The 14,292-nt window shown below is 39.6% G+C and overlaps 1 protein-coding gene across 3 annotated transcripts in view; it reads right to left on the minus strand.

Moving 5' to 3' along the window:
• GNAT2 (G protein subunit alpha transducin 2) overlaps positions 1 to 14,292 on the minus strand; it is a 37,771-nt gene that overhangs the window by 15,342 nt on the left and 8,137 nt on the right. The window contains exon 1 of one of the 3 annotated variants that reach the window (XM_034414780.2): positions 8,114 to 8,445. The exons of the other annotated variants lie outside the window; for them this stretch is intronic. Coding sequence (XP_034270671.1) covers positions 8,114 to 8,231 — 118 coding nt within the window. The 5' untranslated portion in view covers positions 8,232 to 8,445. Of the gene's footprint in view, positions 1 to 8,113; positions 8,446 to 14,292 lie in introns of those variants that run through there. 3 annotated transcript variants of the gene reach the window in all.

Genomic DNA, 14,292 nt, shown 5'->3' on the forward strand with positions numbered 1-14,292 from the left:
ATTCAAAGGTCTTTTTTAAAATCATGTACCTGGAAGTGCTCAGGTAGATTCATAATATATAGATCAAAACTGATCATGTTTTCCACAGCTTTTCAAATTATTTCTAGTGCTACCTTCATTTGTAACAATGAATTATTCACACAGCTTACAAACAATGCAATGCAAAAAAAGTTTTTTCTATGAAATGTGAAATGTATCTGGATGAAACAGTTGCATACAGTATATCTGTCTCCATAAAAATAATCTAGAAGGCTACCCAGTGATGAAAAAAAAAAACTCATATGGATTCACTGCTAGTATTTTCTGTACTAATTTTTTCATTATATGGAAATACTTGCCTTTTGATGACTAAGACATTTTGTATACAAGAATAAATAAGATTTTTAGGCTTCAACCTGATACACACTTGTATAAATAATACCAAACTTAATGTGTTTTATTTCTACATAGAGATACAGTATATAGGATTACACTATAAATGTTGTTTTTCTCTCTGTCTTTGACTATACCTACAACTACAGTTTCGGTTTTAGTGAGGACTAATAGCCCTAAACTGAGAGAACATTGTTTTAGGTTGGATTATTAAATGTTTTATCAAGTTACTAGAATTCAATCATATGCACACAGATAGTTATTCAGAAATGTATTTTCTTAAAATACAGTGACTCCTAGCTGCAAGACTAATTCATAAGCTATTTTCGCAAGCACTGGCTCATATTTTTACTCCAAATGCTTAGATATTTGCTTTCCAGAAGCACCAGCTTAGAATGTGTCTTCCTAAAAACACATTCCTTTTCTTTCTTAACAAAATGTTTCTTCTGTTGCTCTTCACCAATTTAAGCAACCATTGTACCATTTCTTGATCTCATCACATTAAGCTGCTTGTTTAGTTCAAACCAAGAAGCTGCTTAGAATTAGAGCTTAAGCACTTTAATTCCAGTTTCCCTGCTGTTACTGTGATGAATCCGTGTTGCCAGGAGGCACATAAGAACCGATTACTCCTGCTTGCCTCCACAAGCAGCACTGCTGATCTATGTGATTTCTACCGCATGAACTGTAGTACACTTGTTTCTACAGCAATGTTATCTCACGAAGCCATGCAGCAAAGTCAGGATATAATATTTTTCATTCTACATACAGGAGGACACCTTATCCAATCCCCATCTCATCATTACTGCGGTTTCCAATTCAAGTTTTAGGGTGGGCTGAGCTAAACTGCAACAATAGCAACAGAGTAGGCCAGGCCTGCCTTCATTGTGACCTCCAAATTTCCAGAAATTAAGCAGAGCGCAGATTTTTACCCCAGCCATGGCCACATCTCTGTTCATCCATTCTCTACTAGTACTATAGCCTTCCTCAAACCAGTGCCCTCCAGGTATGTTGAATTAGAAGTTAAATTGCAACCAGCTGCTAAGCAAGATGACTAGAGACAATGGGGAGTGTAGTTCAATGCATAAAGAAAAATTAGATATAAAAAATATCCCTTGCTGCTCACATTTGTTTCTCAGTTCCTGCTAATGTGGATGTTAAACTGCTAAAAACTCACACAACTGATTGGAAGACACATCTTAGTCAACAGTTTCCATGTCTTAAGTATCTTTTTTGCTACATTTTAAATAAATTAACTTACTGGCAGTTTTCTTTCAACAAATTCACTTTCTAGATGCATTTTGGAGCCTGAGCTCTTTATTATGAGCTGCAATTGCATAACATTTGACTGGATTCATATATGTGGCAATCAAGAACTCAGAAATATAAAGATCCAAGAGAGGAATGTGGGAGGCAAGTTAAAGAACGAACAATTAAAGCTTTAAAATGGGCAAGAGATGATCGATAGAAAGGATTTGTTCTTAAATATAATGGTGGCATGATTAAAAATTAGAATAGGGATAGAAATAAGAGAGGAGGGAATATTAATATATGCATTTTTATACAATAAGACAAAAGTAATAATAAAAGGGAAGATTAGAAATTGAATGATGGTATTGTGTATGTTTAAACAATATTGTGATTGGCATTGGAATAACGTATTGAAACATTGAATAATTAAATAATGAAAGTCTATAATTTAATACAAATATGTGTATTAACACTAGAATAAGCTTGAGGAATATAACAAATATGATTAATAGCACTATTTTTATTTGTACTAAAATGTATGATACTCAGATGCCACACTGTTCACACATTGATATGGATATATTGTAAAATAAAATAAAAAACTTGGAGAAAAAAAAGAACTTAGAAAAATGTATATCAAAGAATACTACATATTAAAGCTATTACTCAGATAGTTTCCATAAACAAGTCAATTTCATGGAAGCAGAAAAATATGGCTGGAGATAAGAAAGTAGTCATTTAAAAAATGAAAGTTTGGGTTGGGTCCAGATTTCATAATATTCAGAAAAATCTTGAAATTGTCACCACTAACTTGAACTCTCACCGACTATAATAGTAACAGTATTCTAAGCATTTGAATCCACTTTTTTATATTTTCCCAGAGAAGTGGTAATGGCATGTTACCATGAAACTTCCGTGTTTTAACTCATCAATTAATGGATTAAAGGGAATGCCAAAAGGAATAAGACATGCACAAAAAATAATAAGACATGGTAGTTCACACACAAAAGAAAACAAACATCTGTGTCCCAGATGTTTTGTTCCAGACATAGATAAAAATACAATTACTTTGTGAAAAAATAAGTGTTTGAGTTTCATTTTATTCATCGGCCAGTACGCTCCCATAGAGAGGGGCTCCTCCGGGTGCCGTCGGCCAAACAATGTTGACTGGCAGCCCCTAGGGGGAGAGCCTTCTCTCTGGGGGCACCTACGATCTGGAACGAGCTCCCCCCGGAGATACGGAGGATCTCTGATCTGCGCACCTTCCATCGCGTGCTTAAGACTTTTTTATTTCATCAAGCTGGCCTGGCCTAAATCTTCTCCCCTTTTTAAATGCAAATTTTAATCTGTTTTTAAATTATGGGGTATTTTAAATTTGTTCAGCCAAATTATTTAATTCATTTTATTCTATTTTAAATTTTTGTATTTATGTGTTTTATCCTCTGGCTGTTCACCGCCCTGAGTCCTTCGGGAGTAGGGCGGTATAGAAATTTAAATAAATAAATAAAAATAATTGTGGTTTAGTTATCATTCAGAATTGTCTTCCCTCTTTCAACTGGGGAGTTACAGTATCTTTTGAATTCTCCTGTCCCTGGGTCAGTAAACAAGGGAGACTTGTTGCTACTGGCTTATATAGACAGCACTTGACTTATCAATGTAATGGAGCCTGCCCATCACGGTCATAAATTGTGATGGTTGTAAAACCAGTCAGTCATGTGACTGGCCTGATTTCCCCCCCCCCCAGTGGTGATTAAGCCACAGCAGTTGTAAAGCAGCTGCCATTGTTGTTAAGTGAAGTGCTGCGATCGTTAAATGAATCAATGGCTTTGCCAAAATCGGAAGTAAATGCTGGTTTTTGGCAACACCGTTCTTAAATGCGGTCACATGACTGTGGGATGCTGCAAAAAGCTGTAACATGTCCTGGTTGCCAAGCACCCAAAGTTCAGTCACGTGTCCATGGATTGGAGTCCAACCACTGGCATTTCGAATCCAGCTCCTGAATAAGCCTCCAGGTCTGTCATAACTTTGAACTGGTCATAAACTGAGGACTACCTGTACTTGTTAGGGAAAGAGGTGATCTGAGTTTAGGAGTGAAAGATCCCATTGGACAGATAGAACAGTTCTAGATCTAACTGGCCATGTGAAAGAGTGGAGACCAAACTACAGAGGAAGAAACTGGAGCCAGTCCTGTACTAGTTGCTTCTGTTGCAGTAGTGATGACTAATTATATCTAATAGGATCTCAGATCTATATTCCCCAATCTCATTTTAGTTTATTCTTACTTTTATTACCAGTTTTGATTCAGTATAGTTGGGTGGATGGTGAGTTGTCTTAGATAAAAAAGGGAAGGGAATACTACCTTCCATCCATTCCATTGCACTAACTTGTTATTAACTTCCTCATGCAGTGACCATTTGAAGTTACGATGGTGCTAAAAATAAAAACTTTTGTGACCAATCCTGGCATTTACAATGGTCACGGTGTTCCATAGACACGTGATTGCCATTTGTGTACATCACAGCTGCCTTGTGACAAGCAGAATTAATACAAAAGACTTTTTTTTTTGGCTTAGTGTCTGCAACTTAACAACCAAAAGGGAAGTGAGATTATAAACCCTTTGTGGTCATGTGATTTTCCACTTAGGACAGTGGCTCTTCGTGACCAAGTTGTGGATTCCAGTTATGGTTGCTAAGTGAGGACTACCTGGTACTTTAAAATCAAATCTTTTTTAAAATTTTCAAGAATATTTCCATTTCTACCCTGTTTCCCCTAAAATAATACATTCCCTGATAATAAGCCTAATCGGGCTTTTGCGCGCATGCTCTAAAATAGGCCCATCCTCAAAAATAAGCCCTCCCCAAAAATATTTAAATGCCTGTGCAGCCGGTCCCCGCCATTTTCTCTGGTTAGGGTTAGGGACACAGAGCTGGAAATCAGGTAAGACAGCAAGAGGAGCCCTATCTTGCTCCACACGCCCCAAAGTAATAAGACATCCCCGAAAATAAGGCCAAGCACTTATTTCGGGGTTCAAAAAATATAAGACAGGGTCTTATTTTGGGGGGAACATGGTAGTTCCCTGTTAAAGCCTGCCCTATTTCATTGGGGAAGCCAATACTTCCACTTAGTTTTCTCTCTCTTTGTATGTAGATGTGTGTGCCCTGATTTTCCCAAGCTTCAGGAGTTATATAGAGTAAGGGAGCTATCCCTACTGGAATTTGAGTCTATAGCACACAATGATAGCAGTGGTGCTTCTCACACATCTCCACACAGAAGCAGGCACATTTGGGGCTAGAAGGTAATGTGGTACAGGAGAACTTGAAACTGTCTTCAGCAATTGCAAGGCACAGGTCAACAGAGGGAAGAGTACCAAGCATTCTTCACTTTAAGCACCTGTTTAGGTATCATCTAGGAGTCCTTTCCACTCTCAGCAGCATTATAATCCTGAGTTGCTGACCAGCAAAATCCTTGCACATTGGTTGAAGCAGCCATCAGGTGGAAAGGATGGTCCAAGGACCTTATGTATTATAGCCATTCAGGATGATGGATTTTGGTGCTTCTTCTTCTGGTTACTCCAAACTACCATATCCATTCTTCAGCAGATAGATTAGGGTACTGATAATACAGGAAGTAAAATCCAACATGCAGTAAGCTGCCCAGAATAGCTGGTAGTCAGAGTGGTAATTGCAGTTGTTATTCTCACCTCACCTCTGACATATGTTCCAGTCAAGTTGAGTGAACATTTGTTACATGTCTTCCACTGAGCACCAGTAGAGATGGATGATAATGAGGTTATGTCTGCTGTTATGGCCATGGTGCTTCCAATGATGTTATATTATGCAAAGTTGCTGGATACGGTTCACAGGACAAATGAGATGCGCACAGCCAGGAAGGCACAATTAAAAGCTGGCTACCTGGGTAGCTGAATCTTAAAATGTGGTGAAGATTGTTGAGAAGATAGTCAGCCTGCAGCTGATGACGAAACAGATAACATTTCAGTCAGGTTCCAGACTGGGATTTAGTAATGAGACAACTTTGGTTGCACTTGTTGTTGAACAGTGGCGGAACTGGGATGGTTGTGGTGCATCCATCTTTGTGCTCCTTGATCTCTCAATGGTTTTCAATACCATTAAACATAGAATCCTTTTAAGCTGGTTCTATAGTTAGGGACACTGTTTTACAATAGTTATCTTCCTTTCTCCTGGGCTGATTGCACTTGCTGTTGGTGGACAGGGAGAAATCGTTCCTTCATTTGTGGGGTGCTGCATGCTTCTCTCCCCTCCTTTTCAACAATTTAATGAAACTTCTGGGTGAGGTCATCCATTTATTTAGGGATCAGTACAGTGGTGAAATCCAATTTTTTTTACTACCGGTTCTGTGGGTGTGGTTTGGTGGGCGTGGTATGGCTTGGTGGGCATGGCAGGGGAAGGATACTGCAAAATCTCCATTCCCACCCCACTCCAGGGGAAGGATACTGCAAAATCCCCATTCCCTCCCGACTCCCGGGGGAAGGATATTGCAAAATCTCCATTCCCACCCCACTCTGGGGCCAGCCAGAGGTGGTATTCGCCGGTTTTCTGAACTACTCAAAATTTTTGGTACTGGTTCTACGAACTACTCAAAATTTCCGCTACTGGTTCTCCAGAATCTGTCAGAACCTGCTGGATTTCACCCCTGGATCAGTATCATTAGTATGCTGATAACATCCAGTTAGGTCTTCAAACTCTGGGCCAGTTAAGTGAAGCTGTCATAGTTACGTTCCAGTACCTGAAAGCTGTGCAGATCTGGATCGGAAGAAACCATCTCCAACTCAATCTTTCCCAGACCAAGTAACCGTGCATATTTGGACCACCAAGATCTGGAGATATTCCAACTTTGACCTTGGAGGGATGAGACACTTTGGGAGTCTTCCTGGACTTCCAACTCCTACTCAGTGAATAAGTGACAGCTATGGCCAGAAAGGCTTTTATCCAACTTCATCTGGTGTGCCAGTTGTTTCCTTTCCAAAATCAATGGGCCCTCACAGTCACTTATGCTCAGGTCACCACGGTATGCCTCGGTATGCCTATGGAACACCTCTGCTTCACTGCACCAGTTGCCAGTTTACTTACAGTTTATGTGCAACTCAAGGTGCCGGTTGCCACCTATAAAAACCCTCTATGGCATAGGATACCTGGTTACCTGGGGATGTCTTTGCCTTCCATAGTATCTATCTGGCCAATTTGATTCAGCAGGATGTGTGCACTCTGAATTCCATCAATTAAATATAAAGCTATTTGTCTGAACTCAGAAGCACGCCTTCTCTGTAGCAGCATCTGCCTTCTGGAAATTCCTGAATTCCTCAAAATTCAAATAGGACCCACCCTACTGGTATTTTGAAGAGTGCTAAGGACCTGGCTCTTTCTTCAGGCATTTGGTGAGGATCTGATGCCGCTTTCTTGCTTTCCATTCCCCCCTGGGCTTGTTTTCTTTGCCACTATTGTTTTTCTGTCTTGTCCTACTTTTTCTGTTTTTTTCTATATTTTTTTATCCTTAAATATTTTCAACAATAGTAAATCAATCAGAGTTGCTAGCAGTTGGGCAGCCTATAAATTTAATATATCATTTATAATTTATAATAAATCATTTATTATTATATTTAATGTCAATGCATTTTCAATGCCCTGTGCTTGTGGATTGCTGGTAAAATTAGGGGAGGGTGTTATGTGTATCTCTGTGTCTTTTAGTACATTTTTGATGCCTAATGACTGCCTGGTCAAGTTCCTGCAGTTTTCTTGGCAATTTCTTTGAGAAGTGGTTTGCCAGTGCCTCCTTCATATGGCAAAAATTAAGTTTAACAATGCTACATAGCAACTTCACCACACATTTGAGAAGAGCCAATTGTATAGGAGACTACTTCAGGTGAAGTCCTTCCTTCCTTCCTTCCTTCCTTCCTAAATATTTTTGGGAAGTTGATTAAAATTTACCATTATTTTTAATCATAGAAAATATTTTAGCACAAGGGAGAATTTTACTGATTCTGAAACATAAGCTATATCGTTCCTCACTTCTTAGCACTCCATTATCCTTCTTGGAAATACTTAATTTTTCTAACAGCCACGGTGCCACTGACCTATGTGAAAAGATCTGTGACACCACTCATTGTAACCAATGGACTGCAGTTATTTGTCCCACTGTTCTATCGTCTGCCAATTCAAATTTGCCTCAGGAAACAGAAAATCTATTCTAATTTTTTGAATTTCTTGTTTATACCGGAATCACCCCAAACCTTAGTTCTACTGTGGTCATCTAGCCACAATTAAATATTTTCCCATCTGATCTGCTGTTGCTGATACTGACCAATTGGTATGTTACTGCAGAACAGCTTTATGGACAGCATTTAGAAAATGTGCAGGAAGGGTAGTTCTACACTAGTTTTCCCTTGTTGATCCCATCCTAGGTAAGGATGCTAGTATCCACAAAAAATGAGGTAAATGACCTGTTACATTACACTTACCTAACAGGAGCAGCTTAACTGTCTTTGCCTCTTTATCTCCATCTTCTTGAAGCTTCTTTTCCAACTCCCTTGACCTCTTAGCAAGTTCCTTGTCTTCAGCACTTGCTCCACTACCCATATCAGTTTCTTCTTCTATTTCGCTTGGCCCCTCCAATTTCTCTGTTTTTTCCAGGTCTTCGGATTGCTGGGCCCCGCTATTTCTATCTCCAGAGTGCTTCTGGAGTGCTTAGAAGCGGTAGTCTGACAGATTATTGGTCCAAGACTGTTAAGAAGGTAGCATCAAGTCAAAGCATTTGTCTTGCACTGTGCTTTTTCTCTCCTTCTCCCTCCCACTTCAAGGGTAACCCAGTTTTGTTACAATAGCTCTGAGGACTTTTTATCTCATCACATGTCCTGCAAAATCCAATTATAAAAAGCTAAGATGTCCAAGATTAATGCGGGGGGAAAGAAGAACTTAGACAGACATGGAGGAGTTGTGCAGTATGGAATAGAGAGTTATATAATGTAAGAATTTGTTAGCAGCCCCATTCCTGCAAACCAGGGGCTACCTGTCAACCATAAAACTTTATTGGATACACCACTTTGACACTGAAGAATTACTTTTGGGGTGTTCATTGCCTACTTTTTGGGGGTTCACTAATCAGACGGTTGGTAGTGAACCAGCTCTGAGGTTTTCCCACTCAGTGCTACATAGTTAAACATTAGTTTCCCCTTTCTCCCACCCATACAGGTCATACTGTCCAATTAAGTATCAATCTTTTGTTTTGAGAACAGTTCATTTCTTTGTCGGACACCTGCAGCAGTGACCTTGTTGGGTTCTTGGCTCACAAGAATAGATCACATGGTCTATTCTTGGATTGTTTCCATTCTTCCTCCCCCTTCCTTCCACCCAGTTCATTGGCAAATTGAATAATAATAATAATAATAATAATAATAATAATAATAATAATAATAATAATAATAATAATAATAATAATAATAATAATAATTTTATTTCTATATTGCCCTTCTCCCGAAGGACTCAGGGCGGTGTACAGCCTATTTAAAAACACAATTATCTCCAGCAGGTGCTGCATGGGAATTCTGTAGGCCACATCAGTCAAAGCACATGTAATTGGATGCAGCAATCAACATTCTCTTGCTGATCTCTCCCACATAGTCAGGAAGTGTACCAGGTTCTGACAGCATCTCTTACTCTCCACTAGACAGAGACTCCTCCTCCTCTGCCTCCTCCTCCTGCTGCTGCTGGAATAAGGATAGCAGCAGGAACATCTTCAGGGAAGCTTGCCATTGGGAGCTTTTCAACAGACTGGCTCAAGGTCCCAGTTTGTCATCCTGACGTGGGTGAAAAAAAGTGACCTTACCCAAAGATTCTGAGATGAACACAGAAGTGATAGACAGTGATGTAAGGATGAGGGCTTTGTGTTTTTGTTTGCTTTGTCCTTTGCATAGGAATGGAATATGACCTAGAATATGACCCTAGAAACATTGGACTTTGAATAGGGATGAATCTGTCTTGCATTTCAGTGTTCCAGTGCTGGCTGTGTAGGCTGGGATAAAGGGTGGAATTCCCCCCTTCCTGAAAGGAACATATTTTCCCTGATTTCTTCCTTGCAACATTCTTCCCTATGAGAAACAAAATAATTCAAAAGATGTGCAATATGTGAGTTTAATCCTTAAAGGCTGGCAAGAAGAATTGCACTGGCTTATTGCATTTCTCTCCATCCTGCCACTTAAGCTCTTTAAAGTGTTATCTTTGTTCAGCAAATCCTCCCACCCTCAAACCAATCCTTACATTTTGGCATGACAAATTCTTCAATGGAGGGGGAGGTGCAGTTCTAGAGGGATCAGTGGTTCTCTGGATCAGAGCAGGGGTCTCCAACCTTGGCAACTTTAAGACTTGTGGACTTCAATTCCATTTCTATGGAAACTCTGGTTCAATTTCTTGACGTGCTGAAAGTTTGACTGGACTGATATTTCTTTACTGTCCTACATAGGGCAGAATACACACAGCCATAGCTCCTACTTTATTCTTAACTTCTTTGTTCCATGACTAAAGAAATGATTAAGATGCCCTCAAGGCAAGCTTGATTCCCAGTGATCATATCAGCACATATCTGCGATTCCTTAGGCAATAATAATACAGGACTGGTTGGTCCTGGTTTTTTGGTTTTTTGGTGTTTTTTTTTTTTGAGATTCTTTTAAAACTTTCCAGCTAGCCAATGTCCTTGGAATTCTCTGGTGGTCTCTGATTCAGACACTAACCAGGTCTGACTAAGCCAAATGCTACCCTCTGCTGAGCCTCTCCCATAACTAAGCCTTGATAAAATTAGTTCCAAGCAGCCTTCCTAAACAATGGAAATGATAATTTAAGCTTTTTTCAAAGGACAACAAAAATAGCCAAAAGTTGGTTTCATACCACACAGTAAGCAATAATGTGGTTTGTTTGTGTTGTTTCATATGGTATGAACCCCACCAGTTACTGTTTATTCAATCAACTACTGATTATCATACTATGGTATTGTGCAGGGTAAACACAACCAAAGTTGGGAATTGCTGCCTCGTGGCACTCAGAAAGGTCACGGAGCGAGAGCAGATGAGGCAACAGCATCAGGATTTTCCTGAGAAGGAAAAAAATATGTTTGCTTGTGAAGCACTTGGAGATAAAGTCTGAAGCTCTGCAAATGCTGTGCCTCTGATTGTTGCAAGGATAAGAATAACCACACCTGCAGTTTTGCTTCACATCTTCCATAGGAAGAATCTTCCTTTTACATGGGATAGTGGTTAGCATATGCAGCGTTGTTCCGATCAGGAATGGATAAGAAATTCTTCCCATCCAAATTTGTATATGAACACACACACACACACACACACACACACACACACACACACACAGTTCCCAGATTTGCAACTGGAATGATGTGCACAACTTTTGTTATTTGAATTTTGACATGTAGGTCATAATGATGACAAATGAAAGAAGATTTTGCTTCATTAACTCCGTGTCAACTCTTAGCAACCACATGATAAGCTTTCTTCAAGATCAAGACTGAGTTCTCTGGAGAAGTTTCTAATGCTGGGAAAGTAGATGACTAGCAGCAGGATGGATGGACTCAGTTACAGTGGTGATTAAATGCACTGTTGGAAAACCTGAATGACCGGTTAAGGATAGATTGTCATGGAGAAAATCTATATGGTTGCTAAGAGTTGACATCGTCTTCATGGCACCTAAGCAATCAACCAATCAATGGGAACAAGAAAGAAAAGAGTTTCTCAAGCTCTTTTGCACAAACAATATTTTGCACAGTAATTGTGGCTTTCTTATGGTCCTTTAATATGGCTTTCCTCAAATTGTACTTTTGCTACACAACTGTATTCTGAGTACATACTGCAGTTGTATGGGAAAATGCAGCACTTCCAGCATTGTTGCCTTTCCATGTGGAGGGTTAAATTGTTTAAATATACTGGGCAATGTTTGTGACATTCCCAACATCCCTTTGTAAATCTTTTTTTTAATTTTTTGCTGCACTATTTAAAATGCTTTCCTGGCAATGTAAAAATCCCTGCTGTGCTGGAATGTTCATACTTCGAAGAGCAGTGGGCCTAATTTCCCACCCCCCTCCCTTCCTTAAGACTATCTGTTCTGACCAGTGATGGGATTCAAATAATGTAACAACCGGTTCTCTGCCCTAATGACCGGCTGGGTGGTCATGTGACTGGGTGGGCTTGGCCAACTTGATTGGTCTCACCCTTAGGGAATTTCTCCTTAGTCCAACTCGCAATAAAATAGCACAATAAAATAGCACCATTCCAATATTTAGAATAGAATGGAATGGAATGGAATAGAATAACAGAGTTGGAAGGGACCTTCTGCTTATGCAGGAAACCATACACCACTTCAGACAAATGGTTATCCAATGTCTTCTTTAAAACTTCCAGTGTTGGAGCATTTACAACTTCTGGAGACAAGTTGTTCCAATGATTTCTGTGAGGGGGTCAATCTATTTTCCAAAGCACCAAAAGGCATGACAAGAAACAATGGATGGAAACTAACCAAAGAGAGAAGCAACCTAGGACTATGAAAAAATTTCCCAAGGGGGAGACCAATCAACCAATGGAATAGCTTGCCTTCAGAAGTTGTGGGTGCTCCATCACACACAAGCAACACAGTTACAAAATAATTTGAAATGTTTACAGTCTAATTACTGTAAGCTCTCTCTTAAATTCTGAAAATGCAGGATCGAGATACATAAACATAGAAACAGCACTGCAATCCTATTCCAAATTAATAAAACCAATTATGCTAATTATAACGTGTATTTAAAAAGACATAAGAACTCTGACAAGAAACTCCTGCTCTGTATTAACATTTTTAAAACTCCTTCCCTGGCCTAATCCCATCAAGAACAAGGAGAGATTCAACATGGAAATAAGGAGAAATTTTCTGACAGTGAGAACAATCAACCAATGGAACAGCTTGCCTTTGAAAGTTGTGGGAGCTTCATCACTGGAGGCTTTCACGAAGAGATTGGACTGCCATTTATTAGAAATAGTGTAGGGTTTCCTGCTTGGGCAGGGGGTTAGACTAGATGACCTACAAGGTCCCTTCCAACTCTGTTAATCTGTATGTAAGTTTGTATTGTTTCTATGCTGACTGCATTCCTGCGGTTTAGTTATTGCAACTAAGTATTTGCCTGTTAAATGGTTCTTGGTTGTCTGCCCAGAGCTATTAACTGAAGGGAGAGAGAAGAAACCCCCCCTCTCTTTCACTTTATTCCCCCCCCTAGTTTTAAAGGGGCTAGAATTTTTCTGCTGAGGAAATGGCTGTGTGGTTATTTCTTTTTTTTCTTTTCCCTTCCTTTGGTTAATTACAAACGAGCAGGAATATCTGAGGTGTGTGTGAGCTACTGGAATTGTTAGGCAGGCAGGCAGCCTTGACTATTCAGCCGGTTCGCAGAACTCCACAAAGAATTAACAAACGGTTCTCTCGAACCAGTGCGAACTGGCTGAATCCCACCACTGGTTGTGACATTTCATAAGGCCATTCTTGAATTTGATGCCCATGTTTTGTTTTGTTTTTACCATCTTGGTGTCCTCTAAATATGTTCAAACCAAGGGAAGTAGTGAATTGATGGACAGGGACAAATGCCACTCTTGCTGCTGGTTCAAAAGACAGAGCAAAGATGGATGAATGTAATCCTGTGCCACATTACTTAATGCGGCTGCTACACCTTCTACATCAGCACTGGATGAGAAAACAGTGTGGTAGAAATGTGGAAGACCATTGTTTATTCCGAGGAGCTATTGACATATTTTGATTTCTCTTTCCTATTCTCCCTTCCTCCTTCTTCTTCCTATTAAGAAAAGTCTAGGAGTTTAGAACTCATTCTGAATGGACCTATTGGTTTTTTACTTTTGTTTACTGAATAAAAGAGAAAGGGGTAGACGTTGGGGGTCAGATAGCTGTAGTCTATGAAAAATCTCAGACTTTCGGTTCCCATCCTCAGAGTCATGTGTCATCTGGTCAAGATCAGGTTATATAGTCTCATGACCATAGCAGGGCCATGAAGTCATGATGCCAGGTTTCGATAAAAAAACTTGTTGTTGTTTGTCGGAAGCTTCTGCACAAAACCCAGCTTTGGGTACTATGGAAATTGGCCGCCCTTAAGGTATCTCTGCTGTCTTTATTAAGGAGCTCTTGGCAGCTTGTAAGAGATTTGAGTATTGCCTTGCTTGGTATGTATGCCTTTTACATGATGCTTTTAAATCTGTTTGCTTGAATTAATAATAAAGTTTCTTTATTCGCTGGTGTGCTCATTGCCTCTGGAGCCAAAAGAACCAATTGCTGGGCACCTGATCACTGCCCTGACACTTGGCAAAGCAAGCAGTAGCTGAGTTTGTTGTTGGATGGAGCTGCTGGCACTTGTCAGCAAGATTTCTACATTGCTGGATAATGGAGGAATGGGATATCCAGGCGGATATTAAGGCAGACTTATGTACATGATCTGCATTCAGAAGAAGTTTTTTTGTGTAATGTAGATTAATTTACCTAATTTAAACAAACATAAACTATGTAGAATTTATCAGAGGATCACGGCTGCTACTATAAAAGGCTAAACCAGTTAATAAATGATTCAATTTCTCAGCACTCAAGGCAGCTCTAATCCCACTGTGGCAAT

The sequence above is a fragment of the Pantherophis guttatus genome, chromosome 3 (genome assembly GCF_059756535.1).
Source record: "Pantherophis guttatus breed Tessera chromosome 3, ASM5975653v1, whole genome shotgun sequence".
Classification (NCBI taxonomy): domain Eukaryota; kingdom Metazoa; phylum Chordata; class Lepidosauria; order Squamata; family Colubridae; genus Pantherophis; species Pantherophis guttatus.